At 48.1% G+C, this 19,385-nt stretch overlaps 1 protein-coding gene across 2 annotated transcripts in view; it reads right to left on the reverse strand.

The window, feature by feature from the left end:
- Window positions 1–19,385, reverse strand: part of ABR (ABR activator of RhoGEF and GTPase) — a 119,396-nt gene that overhangs the window by 83,467 nt on the left and 16,544 nt on the right. Inside the window, exon 1 of one of the 2 annotated variants that reach the window (XM_083479810.1) lies at window positions 11,664–12,083. The exons of the other annotated variant lie outside the window; for it this stretch is intronic. Coding sequence (XP_083335936.1) covers window positions 11,664–11,724 — 61 coding nt within the window. The 5' untranslated portion in view covers window positions 11,725–12,083. Of the gene's footprint in view, window positions 1–11,663; window positions 12,084–19,385 lie in introns of those variants that run through there. 2 annotated transcript variants of the gene reach the window in all.

Consider the following 19,385-nt stretch of genomic DNA (forward strand, 5'->3'; position numbering starts at 1 on the left):
TAGACCCCTCTCTCACAGGGAAAACGGCCTTCCCTTACCCCCCCCACCAGTCATTTTCTACAGACAGGAGTCCCCCCCTCTTTTTTCGCTTGTACCCTCCTCTTTTCCCTGCCCCTGCCTTTAGAACCTTGGGAAACAGCCACTGAAAACAGCGTGACGACAGACTTGTGCTAATATACTATAGGGAGAAAGAGATTGTGCTTGAAATGTGGTCTAAAAAGGTAAAGGTAAGGGGACCCCTGACCGTTAGGTCCAGTCGCAGACTACTCTGGGGTTGCGGCGCTCATCTCGCTTTACTGGCCGAGATGTGGTCTACTATATCACAAAAGAGAGGGTGGGTCACATCTGTTGCTCCACCCACTTTACCTTCAGGCCCCACCCACCGCTGGGATAAGGCATCTCAGGAGCCTGAGGGGAACTTTGTGGGGGCCATGTGCCAGTGGTGGGTGGGGCTAAAATGGGGGAAAGCATGTGACTCCCAACTTGAATGGCCATCTGTCATGGACACTTTAGCTGAGATTCCTGCATTGCAGGGGGGGTTGGACTAGATGACCCCTGGGTCCCTTCGAACTCTAAAATTCTGCTACAGTGGTACCTCTGGTTGCGAACGGGATCCATTCCGGAGGCCCGTTCGCAACATGAAAAGAGCGCAACCCGCAGCGGCGCGTCTGCCCACTGCGGGTTGCGATCCGCCACTTCTGCGCATGCGCGTGACGTCATTTTGCACACCTGCGCATGCGCGAGCGGCGAAACCCGGAAGTAACCCTTTCTGGTACTTCCGGGACGCCGCGGGACGTAACCTGAAAGAACGTAACATGAAGCAGACGTAACATGAGGTATGACTGTATTCTATGATTCTATTACAGTGGTACCTCTAGTTACAAACTTAATTCGTTCCGGAGGTCCGTTCTTAACCTGAAAATGTTCTTAACTAGAGGCATGCTTTTGCTAATGGGGCCTCTTGCTGCCACTGCGCCACCGGCACACGATTTCCGTTCTCATCCTGGGGCAAAGTTCTCAACTTGAGGTAACTCTTCCAGGTTAGCGGAGTTTGTAACCTGAAGCATATGTAACCTGAGGGAGGCGTTTGTAACTCGAGGTACCACTGTACCTTTGTACTGGATGCCTCCCAACATTATTATTTTTTGGGAGGGGAGATGCATTTTAACCATCAGAAATTCAGAAAGCTTTGAACCCCAACCCACCCCGAACAAGCTACAGTAGAGAGGGGGGAAACCCCAAGAATAAACAGAATTAAAACCTGGAATGCTCCAGTGAGGTCACTGAAATATCAGGCCAGTGACTGCCTGCTCAGCCTGGTCTACCTCACAGGGTCGTCGTGAGGCTGGAACTGGAGGGCAGAACCCCTCTAGCTGACCAGAGCATTTTGTAGAAGAGGTGGGATTTTAAAATAAAATAAAATAACCACGGAATTAACGAAAGCACCATAAGCTGCAGAGAGAAATTCCCTGCAAAAGGAGGGGGAGGCAGGAGAAATATCCCACGCTCATTAGAGTATAAAAAAAAATCAGGTTTTATTACTAATGAGTGTTAACTGGTGGCGGCGGCGGCGGCAGCAGCACACTCAATTGGCCACGAAAATTGTTTTGTGGAAACAGATGGAATTAAGAGCATCAGGTTCTGGCAGGGGAACCTTTGGAGGAATCTCAAAGAGCTGGAAAATGGGCAGCAGTGGAGGCCCAGTTGCAGGGAGGTAAGAAACAGAAGAATTGCTATACAGGGATTGGATCCCAAAATGTTTTTGGTTTTTTTTGCTGGGGAGCGGAGTTTTCTACAGTTAAGACGACCTGGTTTTGTGAGTGTGTGCATTGTGTTTTCTGATCTATACGAAACAGAGACGACAGTTATAACAGCAGGTGGAAATGAAAAGATGAAAAATGAAACCATAAACTAGAAATAGGTACATAAAAGAACAAAGTCCAAGAGTAAAGACTATCTGATTATTTAGGATAGTTCCAGATTTGCCAGGCTTGCAAAGGGGGCTGTCTTCAAATTATGGTTCTGCTGCAGGTTCTCTACACAAATCATATAGAAAATGTCTGGAGGTCTCAGTCCCTGCTGAAATCTCAAATCCTGCATAATTACAGCTATATTCCAGAGTGGTACCAAACCTCCAACGTGAATATTTTAGGATGTTTTGCAATTAAGAAGGGTTGGAGTATCAAAGAGTTAAAGCAAGTTTTTAAGTTTAGGGCGGGGGGGGGGGGGTGTTTCTCCCAGTCAGTAGGCAGATGTATTTGAAACTGGTTTTATATATGCAAAAGTTTTACTTATTTGTTTTAGCCTATCTGTTTCAATTCTTTCAATATGAACTTACCCGGATCCTGAGATCATCTTCTGAGGCCCCTCTCTGTGTGACTCCTCCATGTGAGGTTGGGGGGGGATGGCAAGACAAGAACGGGGCCTTTTCTGCAGTGGCTCCCCATTTGTGGAATGCTCTTCCCAGGGAGCTTCGCCTGGCGCCTTCATTATACGCCTTTAGGTGCCAGGCAAAAAATGTTCTTCCTTAACCAGGCCTTCAGCTGACTGACATCCTATGCTCTTTTAAAACGTATTGGGGGGTTATTGGGTTGCTTTGCTTTTTTAATGTATTTTGTGTTTTTATATTGTGATTTTATGTTGTAACCGCCCTGAAACCTGGAGGTTTGGACGGTATGCAAATTTAATAAGGAATAATAATAATGGCATATAAATATACATGCAGTTGGGAACATATTTCCCCTTTTTGCATATGCATGCATTTGTTCTGCATGTGAGTCTTTTAAAAAAAAAAAACAGTACTGTGAAATCACATTAAGCAGAAAGCAATTTGTAAATGAAATGAAACAGTAATAATAATAGTGATTCATACGTGAAATGAAGCAATAGTAATAATAATAATTAAAATGATTAATTAAAACTAAAAGGAGTCACAATAAGAGATTTATTAAACTGATGGACTTTGCAGAACTGGCAAAACTGACGGGAAGAATCCAGAACCAGCAAGACCAAACATTCCAAAACCCAGCCAGATGGGTTGTTGTTGTTGTTATTATTATTATTATTATTATTATTATTATTATTATTCCAAAAGGACTGGAATAAATTTATATTATGTTTGAAAGACAACTGTAAGCAATTAACATCAGTAGCAGGGTTATCTGAAGATTTGTAAGATGAAATTGCTACCTATTCAGGTTCAGTAATATAATATTTTGTTGTTGTTGTTTAGTCGTGTCCGACTCTTCGTGACCCCATGGACCAGAGCACGCCAGGCACTCCTAAAATAATATTTTAGGTAATGATATAACAAGGATAGGAAACGAAGCGAAATGTAAAGATGTAAAGTTTAATTTTGTAAACCATTGGACAGGAGGGAGGGAAGTCATTAAGCTCAGTTTAGCCAAAGACATAAAATAAGAGGTTATGATGTTACGTAACGTGATCATATGTAAAACCAATAAAAATTATTTTTTTTAAAAAAAGAGATTTATAAAATGATAAACAGTGTTATCTTCCTATATACATAAACATGTAAGGCTGTGGTCACGTTTGCTAAACCACTGTATGAAGCGCCTTCTCCCAGGCTTTTAAAAGGGGGTGCATGCTTTAAAATGGCAATGCTCGCAGGTGCACACTCCAGCACGCATTGGCCGAGATCCGCCTCTCTCCTCCTGCGCTCTGAAAGGCAACTCTTCCCCCTCCTCGTCTCCCCACAAATGCTGGCTGGATTTCTTCCCCTGCCAGCCGGGTTTCTTGTTCGAAACCTCCAGGGAACTAGGGAAGAAAAGGGAGGTTTTCTTTTGAAACAGAGCACAAGAGGATGGAACATGCCAGCGAGCAACAGCTCCCAGCGCACATCCGCCCAGCGGAGAAGACCGTTCCCAAAGGATCCTGGGCCGAGGACGGCTCCACGGCAACCGGTGCGGCGCTAAGAGGATGAGAATGGCACTGCCCAACGGACCCAAAGGAGCAGCACAGGTGGGCAGAGACCGGGGCGAGCGGGAAATCAGAGGCGCGTGAAGGGAAGGAGAGCCCAACAGGGACCTGAGCGCAACAGCAGCAGCGCATGCTCTTCCCCCTTGCGCTTCCCCAGCAACTGGTATCCCGAGGCACTTACTGCCTCCGACAAAGGAGACAGAACATATTTCTTCATGACATTTGCAGCCATCATTCTCCTCCTCTCCATTTCACCCTCACAACAACCCCGCGAGGCAGGTTAGCTAGGCTGAGGGCGAATGACCGTCACAGCCAGCGAGCTTCACGGCTTGGGTGGGGATTTGAACCCGGGTCTCGCCCGGCGCTGTAACCACTAGGCCACACTGCCCAGCAGCCACAGACAGCCTTGCCCTCCTCCGTGAGTTTGTCCCATCCTCTCTCAAAGCCACCCTGGTTGGTGGCCTTCCTCGTGGGAGCATATAGGGCACAGAACTCCTGAAGGTTAGGAAGGGTCTCAGAAAAGGGGGGGAACCTCTGTCCACCCGCCATTTTGGAGAGACTCCCATCATTTGTGACCATCAGCCATGGTGGCTTCTGGGAGCTGGAGTCCAATGACATCTGAAAGACCACAGGATTTCTCCCTTCCTGATGTGGGAAGAGGCATCCCAGCCCCCTCTTCTAGAGGCATTCCCTCCTGAGAATGGTGCCCTTCTGCTCAGTCAGTAGAGCATGAGACTCTTAATCTCAAGGTTGTGAGTTCGAGTCCCGCATTGAGCAAAATGATTCCTGTATTGCAGGAGGTTGGACTAGATGACCCTCGTAGTCCCCTCCAATTCTATAGGTCTATGATCTATAGAGGGACGCGGTTGGTGCTGTGGTTAAAACCTCAGTGCCTAGGACTTGCCGATCGTATGGTCGGTGGTTCGAATCCCCGCGGCGGGGTGAGCTCCCGTCGTTCGGTCCCAGCTCCTGCCCACCTAGCAGTTCGAAAGCACCCCCAAGTGCAAGTAGATAAATAGATACCGCTTTATAGCGGGAAGGTAAACGGCGTTTCCGTGTGCTGCGCTGGTGCTGGCTCGCCACAGCAGCTTCGTCACGCTGGCCACGTGACCCGGAAGTGTCTCCGGACAGCGCTGGCCCCCGGCCTCTTAAGTGAGATGGGCGCACAACCCTAGAGTCGGACACGACTGGCCCGTACGGGCAGGGGTACCTTTACCTTTATGATCTATAGGGGTAAGGGAGCTGCGGCCTCCTCTCTGATGTCGTTGGACTCCAGCGCCCATCATTCCTGACCATTGACCATGCTGGCAGCCGAGGCTGATGGGAGTTGGTGTCCAAGAAGGAACAAGCACGAGGCACTTATTACCTACCCCATACATTTCAAACTTGTTCCCACTGCTCTGAAGTATCATGGCTTCTCCCAAAGGATCCTGGAACGTGTCCAGAGGAGGGCAACCAAAATGGTCAAAGGCCTGGAAACGATGCCTTATGAGGAACGGCTAAGGGAGCTGGGCATGTTTAGCCTGGAGAAGAGGAGGTTAAGGGGTGATATGATAGCCATGTTCAAATATAGAAAAGGATGTCACATAGAGGAGGGAGAAAGGTTGTTTTCTGCTGCTCCAGGGAAGCGGACACGGAGCAATGGATCCAAACTACAAGAAAGAAGATTCCACCTAAACATTAGGAAGAACTTCCTGACAGTAAGAGCTGTTCGACAGTGGAATTTGCTGCCAAGGAGTGTGGTGGAGTCTCCTCCTTTGGAGGTCTTTAAGCAGAGGCTTGACAACCATATGTCAGGAGTGCTCTGATGGTGTTTCCTGCTTGGCAGGGGGTTGGACTCGATGGCCCTTGTGGTCTCTTCCAACTCTATGATTCTATGATCCTGGGAACTGTAGTTCGTTGAGGGAGCTGAGAGTGGTCCCTATTTCCCCCTACAGTTCCCAGAATTCCCTGGGAGAGAGGTTGACTGTTAAATCGCTCTGGGAATTGTAGCTCTGTGAGGAGAATAGGGGCCCCCTAGCAACTGTCAGCACCCTTCACAAACTACAGCTCCCAGGATTCTTTTGGGGGAAGCCATAACAAAATGGCATGATATGGTTTTAAACGCATAGGGCAAACAGGCCCCACATCCAAGCAATGTGATACCCATCAGCTGTCAAGCACTAGCACAGACTATTTCTTATTTATTACACTCCATCCGACTGCTATTCCCAAGTGGTCTCTCATCCAGCCGCAAACCAGACCTCAACCTGCTTAGCTTCACTACGGCGGCTGTGTCACAGACCTCCAAGCCACTGCCTGCTCTCGACAACTGTCAAGTTCTGAAAAGCTCTGAATATTCACTGGGTATTTGACATCCCATCAAGGGATAACTTGGGTGAATATTCTCGGGAGAAGGCTTTCTGGAAGTTAAACTTGCCTCGAATCCAGGTCAAGAAGAACGCTTAGCCTTCAGCACATCCACACAAAGCAATATCTGTATTCATTTATGCATACAAAAGGGGGGGGAAAGCATGTGTTATGTTGGTCACAGGCCATTTGATGGCCACAAATCAGGGGGTTTTGCTCCCCATAACTCCACCACACTGCTGCTTTTTCTGATGCACATTTTTTAAAGGTACTGGTCCTCATTATGACTGCAAAATGCTTAAAAGAGAAGGGAATCTGCCACTGAAGGTGTTTCTTGATGATGGGGATAATACTTAGCAGGATCAGTCAATATGATACCAGACAAATATTTTGGACTACAACTCCCATCATCCCCGGCTACTTGCCATCCTGGTTGGCACTGGTGGGAGTTGTAGTGCACAGAAGCTGGAGAGCATCGCTCTGCCTAGCCCTGCTACAGAATGCACAAAGCACATCACATGTATATATAAAGGTTACAACAACCCCTCGAGGTAGGCTGGTGGGGGTTTTTACCGCCATATGGCAGAAAAGGGGCTGAGAGGGAGGCTCGCTCAAGACCAATCGGTGAGGTCAAGCCAGAGGCAGAATGTGCCGCCACCCTGAGATCTGCGGCTGAATACAAATTCAATTAAATAATAATACTAAATTTGAGGGCAGTGGAAAACATTGCTTATCCATCTCTTCCTTGTTTCAGGGAACGGTTCCATATTTTGTATTTAGTACTCACTGAGTACTAAACCGTATTAAATCATCATAATAATAATTTATTATTTATACCCCACCCATCTGGCTGGGTTTCCCCAGCCACTCTGGGCGGCTTCCAACAAAACACTAAAATACAATAACCTTTTAAACATTAAAAGCTTCCCTAAACAGGGCTGCATTAGATGTCTTCTAAAAGTTTGGTAGTTATTTTTCTCTTTGACATCTGGTGGGAGGGCGTTCCACAGGGTGGGTGCCACTACCGAGAAGGCCCTCTGCCTGGTTCCCTGTAACTTGGCTTCTCGTAGTGAGGGAACCGCCAGAAGGCCCTCGGCGCTGGACCTCAGTGTCCGGGCAGAACGATGGAGGAACTGTTCCTTAAAGTCGCCATTGGGGAAGAGTTGTGTGGGACTCTACATGCTCCCGCATGGCCCATGAGCAACGATGATGGGAGCTGTATTCCACAAGAGTTAGTGATGCTCAACCAATTTAGTGGTTTAGACAAATTTGTGGAGATAGATAAAGGCATGGTCCGTCTTTGCAGCCAAGCTCTTCTGACGCCCACTGCCCTCACTCACCACAGGACTTCACTTGCCATCAGTGAAGGCAGTACATAGTCAAATCCTGCACTGGGTTAGCCAACGTGAGAACAGGATGCTGGGCTAGACCTGATCCAGCCCCCAGGCTTTTCTGCCCTTCTTGATTTCTGGAGGGCCACCAGCTCCTCATCCCTCCTTAAAACACAACGTCAGATCTACAGAGAGAAGCAACAGACCTCACACTCCTCCCTCCGATTTCCTTCCACATCGATATCCATTCCCTGCCACTCCAAAGCAACAGCAAAAAAGCAAATCCCCCTTCAAAAACCTCTCTAATGTCCTGTTTCGTAACAAGGAGGGAGGCTGAAGTTGGCACCAGCCAAGTCAAACGTTAAAACAACGGATTGTCAGGAGTAACTGCGGTCGAAAACAGGACAGACGCTTCAGCCAGACCAGTGGGTCTGGGTTGAGGGTGAAGAGCACGAGCTCTGAGCCAGGAAGAGACACACCTGCTTGGATGCCCATCAGAGGCCCTTCCTCCAAGTATCTCCCACAGGAGATGTTGCCGGTGTGTGTGTGTGCTTGTGTGCGCGCAACAAGATAGAGGGCCTCTTCTGTGGTTCATTTGTGGTCTAAAAGGTGGCAGGAATTATTCTTTTTGCTATTATCGGAACCACAGAACTGTAGCGTTGGGAGGGACATCCAGTCTAACCTGCTGCAAGCAACAAACATTATTATTTACTACTAACCCTCAGCCTAAGTTTCCAGCTATGGCTTTCATACTATTGCTCCAGCATGGGCCCCATCTGCACTTTGAATAGTCCCCGTTTCCCCCAAAGAATCCTGGGAGCTGTAGTTTGTTAAGGGTGCTCAGAGTTGGTAGGAGACCCCTATACTCCTCCCAGAACTACAATTCCCAGAAGGTCTTTCATTTATACCTAAAAGTATCTCTCTCTACAGTTTTTAAGCGCCAATACGAACAACACCTGTATGCAAAACACACAAACACCTCCCCACCCTCCCTGCCTGGGAAAAGCTCTCCTGTGAGTCAAGGGCAAGGGAAGAATTTAAAAATCAGGCCTCCCACATGCCAGTCTGTCAATGAAACCGCAGGGAAAGATGCAGCTGGTTGCATCTCCTGACCTGAAACTCCTGTTTCTAATTGCTGTTTTGACCAGTTTAGTTTGTTGTGCTGTGTGTGTGTTTATTCCACACTTTAATTGTGGATACTTTAAAAAAATGTTTGGTGGAATCACTTTATGGTGAGTGTTTATATCTTAATTTTGCAGTCACTTTTATACTTGTAAACGGCTTAGACGCTACCTAACTGATTGACTGCATTTCTGTCTTAGGCCAGAGTCAGGCATCTCGATAGTGCGGTGCAAACAGTTTATCGGACCAGGATTAAGCCTTGTTCCCGTGTGCTTTCTCCTCTACCCCACTTCTGATTTTAGCGCAGATATCTTCCAGTTCCATGTAAGGTCTGAACCAGTAAACTGGTTTAGCTTAAGCCAAGATAGGTGCCATTAAAGCTTGGGAAGAGAAGATTGCAACTGGCCATTAAATATAAATTTGATTGTCAAGACAGAATCCTTATTCTGTTTCGTCTCTTAGGTGCCTGCAGTGCTAAATTCTGTGGTATAGAAACACTTTTATGAACATGGATCGCTCTCCCCAGGGAAGCCCGTCTGGTGCCTTCGTTGCATATCTTTAGACACCGGGCAAAAACATTCCTCTTCTCCCAGGCCTTAGTTTCACTAGCCAATCTATGGCCTTTTAAACTGTGAGCGTCTGGGTGGGGTTATTGTTTTTATTTATATACTGTAAACCACCCTGTGATCTTCAGATGAAGAGCAGTATAGAAATACTATTATTAAATGATAATTAAATTAATAATAAGGAAGGTGAATGGTGGGAGGTTCAGCACTGAGAAAAGGAAGGATTTAGCACTGAGCTGAACTATGGAACTCACTGCCACAGGAAACAGTGTTGGCCACCAGCTTTAAGGAAGAGTAGACAGACTCTTGATCTCGGGGCCGTGGATTTGAGTCCCACATTGGGCAAAGGGATTTCTGCATTGCAAGGGGGTTGGAGTAGATGGGCCTTGTAGTCAAGTACAACAAAGCATGTGTGAAATAGGAGATACATATATAAATATATGCTTAACAGCACAGAAGAATAACCACTCGAAGAACTTCGGTTACTTGGGCAACAGAGAAGCTGAGTTAAAGAAGCAGAGGAGAGGAGCCTGCTTTTAAAATGTTGTTGTTGTTGTTGTTGATTTCATTTCGTGTTTCATTAAAAATGTAGATGGCTCCCTTAACCCTTAAAACCAGCAAGACTTTTATCACACCTGAGACTTCCCAAACGCCAAAGCACAACGTGAATCCAAAATGTCTGAGCATAATGTAGATTTGCACATTTATAAAACACTCTGCTGGAGCCAGGTCTGTTTTCCAAACCCTTATTATCAACCACAATTCTGAATTTTCAGGGGTGGGGAAGAGACTGAGGTCCAGTTCAATGGGGAAGAAAGAGGTTTGCTTTTGAGCATCACATCAATTCCACCATTTCTGCTTTAATCAGAAGCCCTTGAGCCTGGGGGGAAAAAGCACTTTGCATATGTCCAGAGGAACTATTTCTATTACAAACCTGCCAATTTATTTATTTTTTAAATTACATTTGTTACATTATCATCCCAGCCTCCCTCTCAGAAAGTTGCAGTGGTATGTACTGTACTCTCTCTCATCCTAACCTGTCGTACAACCACCCTGCAAGGTAGACCAAGCTGATAAACTGCCCCAATGGCACACTAAGTGAGATTCAACAGCTGAGCTGGGATTCGAACCTGGATCTCTGCCCTGTCCTACCTCAAGAAAACTTAACTATCACACTGGCTCTTGGGAAGGTGTCTTGGATTAGCATGGCGGCTAATTTCCTAACAGGGAGCCCCCGCCAATCAAATCTTTCCTCCGGCATGAATTCTGTCTGTATTGAATTGGCCTCAGTCTCTTCACCTGCAGTAGGGGGGATAATACTACTCTAACCTACCTGGCAGGTTTGTTGTGAAAGGATGGCACACTTTTGAATGCCTAGGGGCCGCTATATAAACCCTGTTATTGATAAGATTTCTGAAAAGTCTCAAGGATCAGAATTCATCTCACGTCTGGCTTCTGGCGTCGCCTGCCCTGCTTTGCCACTTGGCTCTGCACCCAAAAAAATGCTCGAGACCCCCCACTAATGTGGTTTTGGGGGGAACAGAGGACGTTCCAAGGCTGGAACCCCGAAAGCAAGGAGGGAAAGATGGAGGCTGGATGCAGGGAGCCAGGAAGAGAAAGTCAAGCTCAGTTGTGTAAGCAGATCACACCTGCTGTGCTGAACTCGCCAGCTCACCAACACCCCCCCCCTTTCCAAATTTCTTTACATCACAGTCCGGGGTGGGCAGAGGGGTCCCCAAGGAAGTTGGGGGGAGGTTAGGGGAACGAAAAGGCCAAGCAGCTCAAACCGTGGTGTCAGAAGTGTGAAGCAAACTCAGGAAGGGGGATGTTGGTGTAGAATCAAGCTGCATTTTAAGGGGGCATTAATTTCAGAGAGATTCAACTGGAAGTAAAACCCACAGGTTTTCCTTTGGGGAGGGGGATCTCAGTGGATGGTCACCCCACCCCAATTCTGCATCCTCTTTCTCCTTTTCCCTCCCTCCTTTGCCACATCAGGGTATCAACAGCCCTGGCGGGTTTATGTAACCCGCTCCAGACTTGCCAAAGCAGGTATTTTACGAGGCCAGCCACGGCGCATGCAAATCAGAAATGTTGGGTAGCAAAATGGGGGGGGGGATGAGGGAGGGCAATGGTTTTGCTGGCGTGCACACACACTCTCCCACCCCCCTTTTAAAAGAGGCAAGAGAGAGCCCTAATGCCAACCGGTCGCCCGCCTACCGACAACACAGAACGCCAACGAAAGCTGGTACCCCTGGGCAAGCGAGAAGACCCCCGTTTCCTCTCTCTCCACCCCCATACACACACACGCTCCCCAAAAGATTGGGGGGGCGAGGCACGAAGAGCGCAAGGCACGTACTGCTATAGAGGGTGTCGATCCAGGAGAGGCGCGGAGGTCCCCGCTGGCTCAAGGGCTCCATCCTAATTCAGCGATGATGGTGATGATGTTGCCGGGAGAACCATCAAATCCCCGGGCAGGAGAGCATCGCTAAACAAAGGGAGAGGGGTTGGGGAGGGGAGTTGGGGAGCCGAAATGTGGAGGCGCACGACGCCGGGAAGAGGGGTGCGATTTGGAAGCTGGGTTCTTTAAAAAAAAAATTAAAAATTGGGGGAGACAAGAAACGCACACAGAGATAAACAGAGCAGCGTCGGGGAGAGCACCGAGCCGCGGAAAAAAAGGTGGAAGCGTTCAGGAAGCTGCCAGGGAGGGAGAGGATGAGAGGATGAAAAGGGAGGCAGTCAGGATGGAGCTCACAAGCTCGCTGGCAGGGGTGGCGCTGGAGATGTGACAGCCCAGTGTGTGTGTGTGTGTGTTGGGAGGTGGGGTAGGGAGGTGTTGTGTTGGGTGGGGGGAATAGAGAGAAGGCAACTTTCTTCCCAGGGTTTGAGGGGGAGGGAGAGCCCTGCCCACCAATGGCGAGCGCACAAGTGCTCCCCCAATGCTCCCTTACGCAAGGGAGGGAGATGGAGGCACAAGATGGGGAGGGGGGAGGGAGGGAGGGGAGCCGCCAGTGCCCTGCGGAGGGTGTCTGGGGAAAAGGGAGACACACACAGGCAGGCAGGCAGTCTTAGGCTCTCGCCCCCTCTGGAGGGAGATGCATCTTCAGGGGTGGGCTGAAGCCAAGTGGTTAGAACATCAGCATTGCGTGCAGAGGGTCCCGGGTTCAGGTCCCAACAGCAGCTCCAGGTAGGGCTGGGGACGTCCCTTCCTAAAACCCCTGGAGAGCTGCTGCCAGCCAGTGTGGGCAGTGCTGAGCCACATGGACCAGCAAGTTAATGCGGTAGAAAACAGCTCCCTCTGTCTTTTTATTTCAAATCATGAGGACTAGCGTCATGATTCCAGGGGAAGAGCCGCTGGGGCAGAACCCTGTCACAGACTCTGGAGAGACGCTGCCAGTCAAGGCTGACGATACTGAGCTAGATGGACCATTGCCTCAGTCTACTGAAACCCAGCCTTTATTGAGAACTTTGAAGACTAGATTTTTATTTTATTTTTCCGGGGAGTTCAGTGGGAGAGCAGCTACTTTGCATGCAGAAGGTTCCAGCTTCAGCTCCCAGTGGGGCTAAGAGACCCCCCCCAACCCCAGGGAGCCGCTGCCAGCCAGAGTAGACAACCCTGAAATATGACTCCATAGAAGGCAGCTTCCTCTGCTCCTATTTCAACCCTGTATTCAGAATCATGAGGGCTAGAATCTTAACTTGCACTTTGGGGAAGGATAAGACCTGCTTTGCATTCAGAAGGTTCCAGGTTTGATCCCTGAAGGCATCCCGAGGTTGGGCTGAGGAAAACTCACTGCCTCAGGCAGAAAAGCAGCAAACCCTCCCTTGGAGCTCATCCCCAACATGTGGAGTTCAGAGGTAGACTGCCTCTATCTCTAGAGGCTCCACCATGTATAATGAAACCCAGGTGTTCTCCGCCTGAGCTATCCTGATGGGTAGCAGGAGTAGGCGTTCTGTGGCCGTCCTGATGCTCCTGAACTACAACTCCCATCATCCTCTCTGGCTGCGGACCATCCTGGCTCACAGGGCAGATGGGAGCTGGAGTCTGTCAAGTCCTCGGAAAATGGCCAGGGTTCCTCATCCCAGCTTTCGATGAAGAAAATCCACTTTGCTGAACAAACTCCTTGGCTACAGGGCAGGGAACCCGGTGGGGGCAGATGTGGATGAACTATAACTCCCATCACCCCTGGCCTCTGGCCTTAATGGCTGAGTACAGTCTCAGCACCCTTGAACCACAGTTCCCAGGATTCCTTAGGGTGAGGACGTTGTTGTTGTTGTTTAGTCGTTTAGTCGTGTCCGACTCTTCGTGACCCCCTGGACCAGAGCACGCCAGGCACTCCTGTCTCCCACTGCCTCCCGCAGTTTGGTCAAACTCATGCTGGTAGCTTTGAGAACACTGTCCCACCATCTCGTCCTCCGTTGTCCCCTTCTCCTTGTGCCTTCCATCTTTCCCAACATCAGGGTCTTTTCCAGGGAGTCTTCTCTTCTCATGAGGTGGCCAAAGTATTGGAGCCTCAGCTTCAGGATCTGTCCTTCCAGTGAGCACTCAGGGCTGATTTCCTTCAGAATGGAGAAGTTTGATCTTCTTGCAGTCCGTGGGACTCTCAAGAGTCTCCTCCAGCACCATAATTCAAAAGCATCCATTCTTCGGCTATCAGCCTTCTTTATGGTCCAGCTCTCACTTCCATACATCACTACTGGGAAAACCATGGCTTTAACTATACGGACCTTTGTTGGCAAGGTGATGTCTCTGCTTTTTAAGATGCTGTCTAGGTTTGTGCTTTAAATCTATGGTGTCCATACAGACTTAATTGAACCTGGGACCTTCTGCGTGCCCTGCTATGGAGCTGTGGCCTGATGCAGCCCAGCGGGGTCTCAACGCCAGTGTGGTGTAGAGGTTAGAGCATCAGGCTAGGCCCTGGCAGGCCTGGGTTCGAATTCCCCACTCGGCCATGAAACTATCAGAGGGTGTGTGGCTTTGGGCCTGTCACAGACTCTCAGCCTAACCTACCTCACAATGTTGTTGTGAGAATCAAATAAGGAGAGGAGAAAGACCACATACATACCACCCTGCTCATTTAAAATTAAAATGAATTTTTAAAACACCAGAATACCAAACCGCATTTCTGCCTTTCCCAAGCCATCCATGTTTTCTCTCCCCTGGTGGGCAGAGAACAGAATCTGGCACCCAGGGCAGCTGTTTGGCATGCAGAAGGCCCCCAACTTTGATCTCCACCTAGACAAGGGTCTCCAGTAAGGGAGTCTCTGTTTGGGGCCCCAGAGAACAGCTGCCGGTCAGAGCAGACCACACTGGCCTTGATGGGACCGATTCAGCGAACCCTGGCGTAAGCAGCTTTCGCCGTTCAACATGGAGACGCCACACCCGCCGTGGCAACAGACCAGGAGCCAGGAGGAGGTCGGCTCCGTTCTCTCCCCCCCACCCCCATCTCTACGTTTAGCCCAAGGAAACGCAAGCGCCAGGGAGCCATCAACCCCAATATGTCACAGTGTCGGCCAAGCGTTGCGGCGCGGAGGCTGCCCTTGACGAGAGCGCTGTCGGCCGGTCCATGCTGGAGGCAAAGGCGCTGGCATGGGGCTGCTCCCCCCCACCCACCTTTGCCTCTGCATCTCCCACCCAGGCAGACGTCTCGGGGAATACCAGCAGGAGATTTGCAGCAAGGATAGAATCGCAGAATTACGGTAGAGTTGGAAAGGGACCCCTGGTGGTCATCCAGTCCAACCCCCTGCAATGCAGGAATCTCAACCCAAGTATCCCCGACAGAGGGCCACGCCAACCTCTGATTAAAAACCTCCAAGGAAGGAAAAGCTTATTCCGGGATCCTTTCACTAGGACTAGCAACTTTCCCCTCCTTTTCCTATGAAAGCTCAAGAGTTGGAACACCTGCCCAGGAGCACCCAGGGAAGCCCTCATGGGCGCCACAGCGCCCGTGGGCACCTGGTTGGTGACCCCTGTACCTGGGGATTTCAAAAATGGGCTGCCTACCGGCCAAGGAGCTTTTCCTACAAGCCCACACAAATGCTTATCCAAAGATAAAATGGCAGGCAGGCAGGAACCCCAGCAGCCCTGGGACACTGACTCCCTTTTCAAAATAATAATAATAATAATAATAATAATAATAATAATAATAATAATTTATTATTTGTATCCCGCCCATCTGGCTGGGTTTCCCCAGCCACTCTGGGCGGCTTCCAACAAAGATTAAAAATACATTAAAACAAAGATTAAAAATAACAGACACACCCCCCAGTGATGTCCCCTTGAAATGGCAAAGTCAGATTTAGAGGATATTATTATACCAGAGCAAGTGATCAAACAGAGACACCTCGACAGAGCAGCTTTGGGTTGCAAGGCTTGGGGAGAGAACCTGAGTCAGTGTGGTGTAGTGGTTAGAGTCCTGGACTAGGACACAGGAGACGAAGGTTCAAATCCCCGCTTAGCCATCATCACCACTTTTAATTTGTATACTGTACCGCCTTTCTATCTTACAATACTCAAGCTGAAGAAACAAAGAATGTACAGCTTATAACAATCTACAGTGGTACCTCAGGTTAAGCACTTAATTCGTTCCGGAGGTCCGTTCTTAACCTGAAACTGTTCTTAACCTGAGGTACCACTTTAGCTAATGGGGCATCCCACTGCTGCCGCACCGCCGGAGCACGATTTCTGTTCTCATCCTGAAGCAAAGTTCTTAACCCAAGGTAATATTTCTGGGTTAGTGGAGTCTGTAACCTGAAGCGTATGTAACCCGAGGTGCCACTGTATTAGTATTTATTAAATTTCTATACCACCCTTTATCAAAAGATTTCATGCCAAACGACGTTTGAGAATGGCAAAATATTAGGATTTTACAATATCAGAAAACTAATAAAAATTATCATAAAAAGGGAGTATTATTATTGGAATAGATCTACCCAACGGCGCCTTGATCCTTGGGGGGCAGGGGGCATCCCAAAATGTGGATCCGAAACCAGGAGATAAGGGAGAACGGCAAAAGATTTGGATCCACCAAGCTTGTTGTCTCCTGGAGGGCGGGACTCGAATCCATGGCTTCACGTGACAAGAAAGGAGATTCCGACTTATTGTCAGGAAGAACTTTCTGACAATAATCAAAATAAAAAAATTCCTTCCAGTAGCACCTTAAAGACCAACTAAGTTAGTTCTTGGTATGAGCTTTCGTGTGCATGCACACTTCTTCAGATACCAATAAGATGACAATAAGAGCAGTTTGACAGCGGAATGGACTCCCTCAGGAGGTTGTGGACTCTCTCTCCTTGGAGGCTGTTAAGCACAGGTTGGATTGTCCTGGATGCTTGAGTTGAGATTCCTGCGTTGCGGGGGGTTGGACTAGATGACCCCAGGGAGTCCCTTCCGACTCTACGATTCTATGAAAACTGCCGGCTCCCTGACTCTAAGTCTCCCAAGAGTGATCTCTCTCCCCCACCCCCCCACTCCTCTGCCACCTCACTCCCTGACTGGCAGTGCCTCTCGACACCCTCCGAGTGAGTCACGAGGGAGGGGTGGAAATGAATCACCAGCAGAAGGTGGGAAAAGGCAGGGGGGGGGAGAACGTGCCATAATTAGCACCCAGAGATGCCTGCACAAAGGAGACGGATCAGGACAGTGTCTTTACTCTCTCTGCTTCCACCTGCCTTGTCCCACCCTCCAGTCTCTGCTTCTCAATTTGTATTGTATTATTTTATGCGCCGTGGCTTGCCGTTGTTTTATTGATTGCATTTTCGAAATTATTTATTGTAATTGTTAAGAGCGGGTTTCTGTTTACTGTATTTTTCACCCCATAGGACGCACTTTTCCCCCTCCAAAAATGAAGGGGAAATGTGTGTGCGTCCTATGGGGCGAATGCAGGCTTTCGCTGAAGCTTGGAGAGCGAGAGGGGTCGGTGCGCACCAACCCCTCTCGCTCTCCAGGCTTCCCGCACCTCTCCCCAAGGCGCGGAAGCCCTGCGCTGGGCTCCCACGGCTTGCGGAGAGTTGCCTGCATGACGAAGGCTGGGCGCGCTGAGCTCAGCACGCCCAGACTTTGTGCACCTCTCCGCAAGCCGCGGGAGCCCTGCGCTGGGCTCCCGCGGCTTGCGGAGAGTTGCCTGTTCTGGGGGCTTCCCCCACCCCAGCCCCTCGCCTGGGGGGGGGAATAATTTTTTCCCCTTTATTCCCCCCCCCCCAAAAAAAACCTAGGTGCGCCTTATGGGGCGGTGCGTCCTATAGGGCGAAAAATACGGTAGTTTTTATATGCTGATATTATTATTCTATACTATTCTAATGATAGTTGAATGTAGATTGCTTATTTTAAAGCTGTTTTACTATCACATTTTGTATTGCATTACAGTGGTACCTCAGGTTACATATGCTTCAGGTTACATACGCTTCAGGTTACAGACTCTGCTAACCCAGAAATAGTGCTTCAGGTTAAGATCTTTGCTTCAGAATGAGAACAGAAATTGTGCTCTGGCGGCGCCATGGCGGCAGTGGGAGGCCCCATTAGCTAAAGTGGTGCTTCAGGTTAAGAACAGTTTCAGGTTAAGAACGGACCTCCGGAACGAATTAAGTACTTAACCCGAGGTCCCACTGTAGATTGTTATAAGCTGTACATTCTTTGTTTCTTCAGCTTGAGTATTGTAAGATAGAAAGGCGGTACAGTATACAAATTAAAAGTGGTGATGATGATGGCGGTGGTTGCCTGTATATAAACACAAACAAATGCCACCCTCATCCTCAAGAGACGACAGAAATAAAGGCAGATTCACACATTCATCCACATTCATTTCTTTTCGGGGGTTAATTCTGACATGCCCATCAGTTGACTGCAAGGCACTCCAGGTGGCAGGCGGGGGGGTGTCCCCCCAAAAAACCCCACTTATCCTCACAACAACCCTCTGAGGAAGGCTAAGTTGAGAGGGAGGAGACAGCAGGCAACTGGCCCAATATAATCCAGGAAGCTCAATCATAGAATTGGAAGGGACCTCAAGGGTCATCTAGTCTAACCCGCTGAAATGCAGGAACCTTTTGCCCAGTGTGGGGCTCGAACCCACAACCTTGAGATGAAGAGCCTCAGGCTCTACCGACTGAGATGGGGTACATAAGTTTATTTCCCCAATTTCCACATTTTTGGAAGATGCTTGGAGGCTCCTTAGGGGTCAAGAGACTAATGAATTGAAGAAATTAGTAAATAATAAAATAATAATAAATAATAATAGAGTGAGACCTGTCAGCATATCACAGCTCTGCTCAGAGACCTGGATTTGTCCAAGTCCAAAGTGTTCCCATTGGGATATAAGGCTCTTAACAGCCTAGGACCAGTCTACCTGCAAGATCACCTTGAAACGTTAAAAAGAGGAATAGACCAAACACAGATTAAAAAGCACATCAACATTCTACAAGTCTCCATAGGCTTGAATAGTTGCTTTTAACTGCTTTTCTAAACTAATAATTTCATTGTTTTATTCTTTCCACAAACTGCTTTGAGGTTGCTGGGTTTGGGATTTTCTTTATTTACAATTAAGCAGTATATATGTTTGATAAAAGAAAAGAAATAGAATTCATCCACACTTTAAGAAGGATAGAACTTTTTTTATGTATGCAACAACAGCAGCAAGAATACTCATCGCGCAGTATTGGAAAACACAAGATTTACAGATGAAGTTGATGGACTATATGGAACTGGCGGAAATGACTGGCAGAATCCGAGACCAGGGAGAAGAGTCGGTGGAAGAAGACTGGAAAAAGTTTAAAGACTATTTACAGAAATACTGTAAAATTAATGAATGTTAGAACAATGTTGGAATGAAGGTATATGGCTTTGGCTGAAATGTTATAAGGAATTAAGTATAAATAGATTAATAGAGTGTTAAAGGAAAAAATAAGGTTAGAATGTGTTAAGATAATTATAGGATAGAAAACAGAGGAAGATGGAAAGGAATTGCTGAAACAATTAACAGAAGTGGAATACAAAAAGGGAGTTGTGAGGAGGTCGTGGAAATAAGTGAATGAAAGATAAGATATTGAAATTATTTGATGTGTTTTAAACTGTTTTTGTTTTGTTTTG

Source organism: Podarcis liolepis, assembly GCF_965112155.1.
Source record: "Podarcis liolepis genome assembly, chromosome: 16".
Classification (NCBI taxonomy): domain Eukaryota; kingdom Metazoa; phylum Chordata; class Lepidosauria; order Squamata; family Lacertidae; genus Podarcis; species Podarcis liolepis.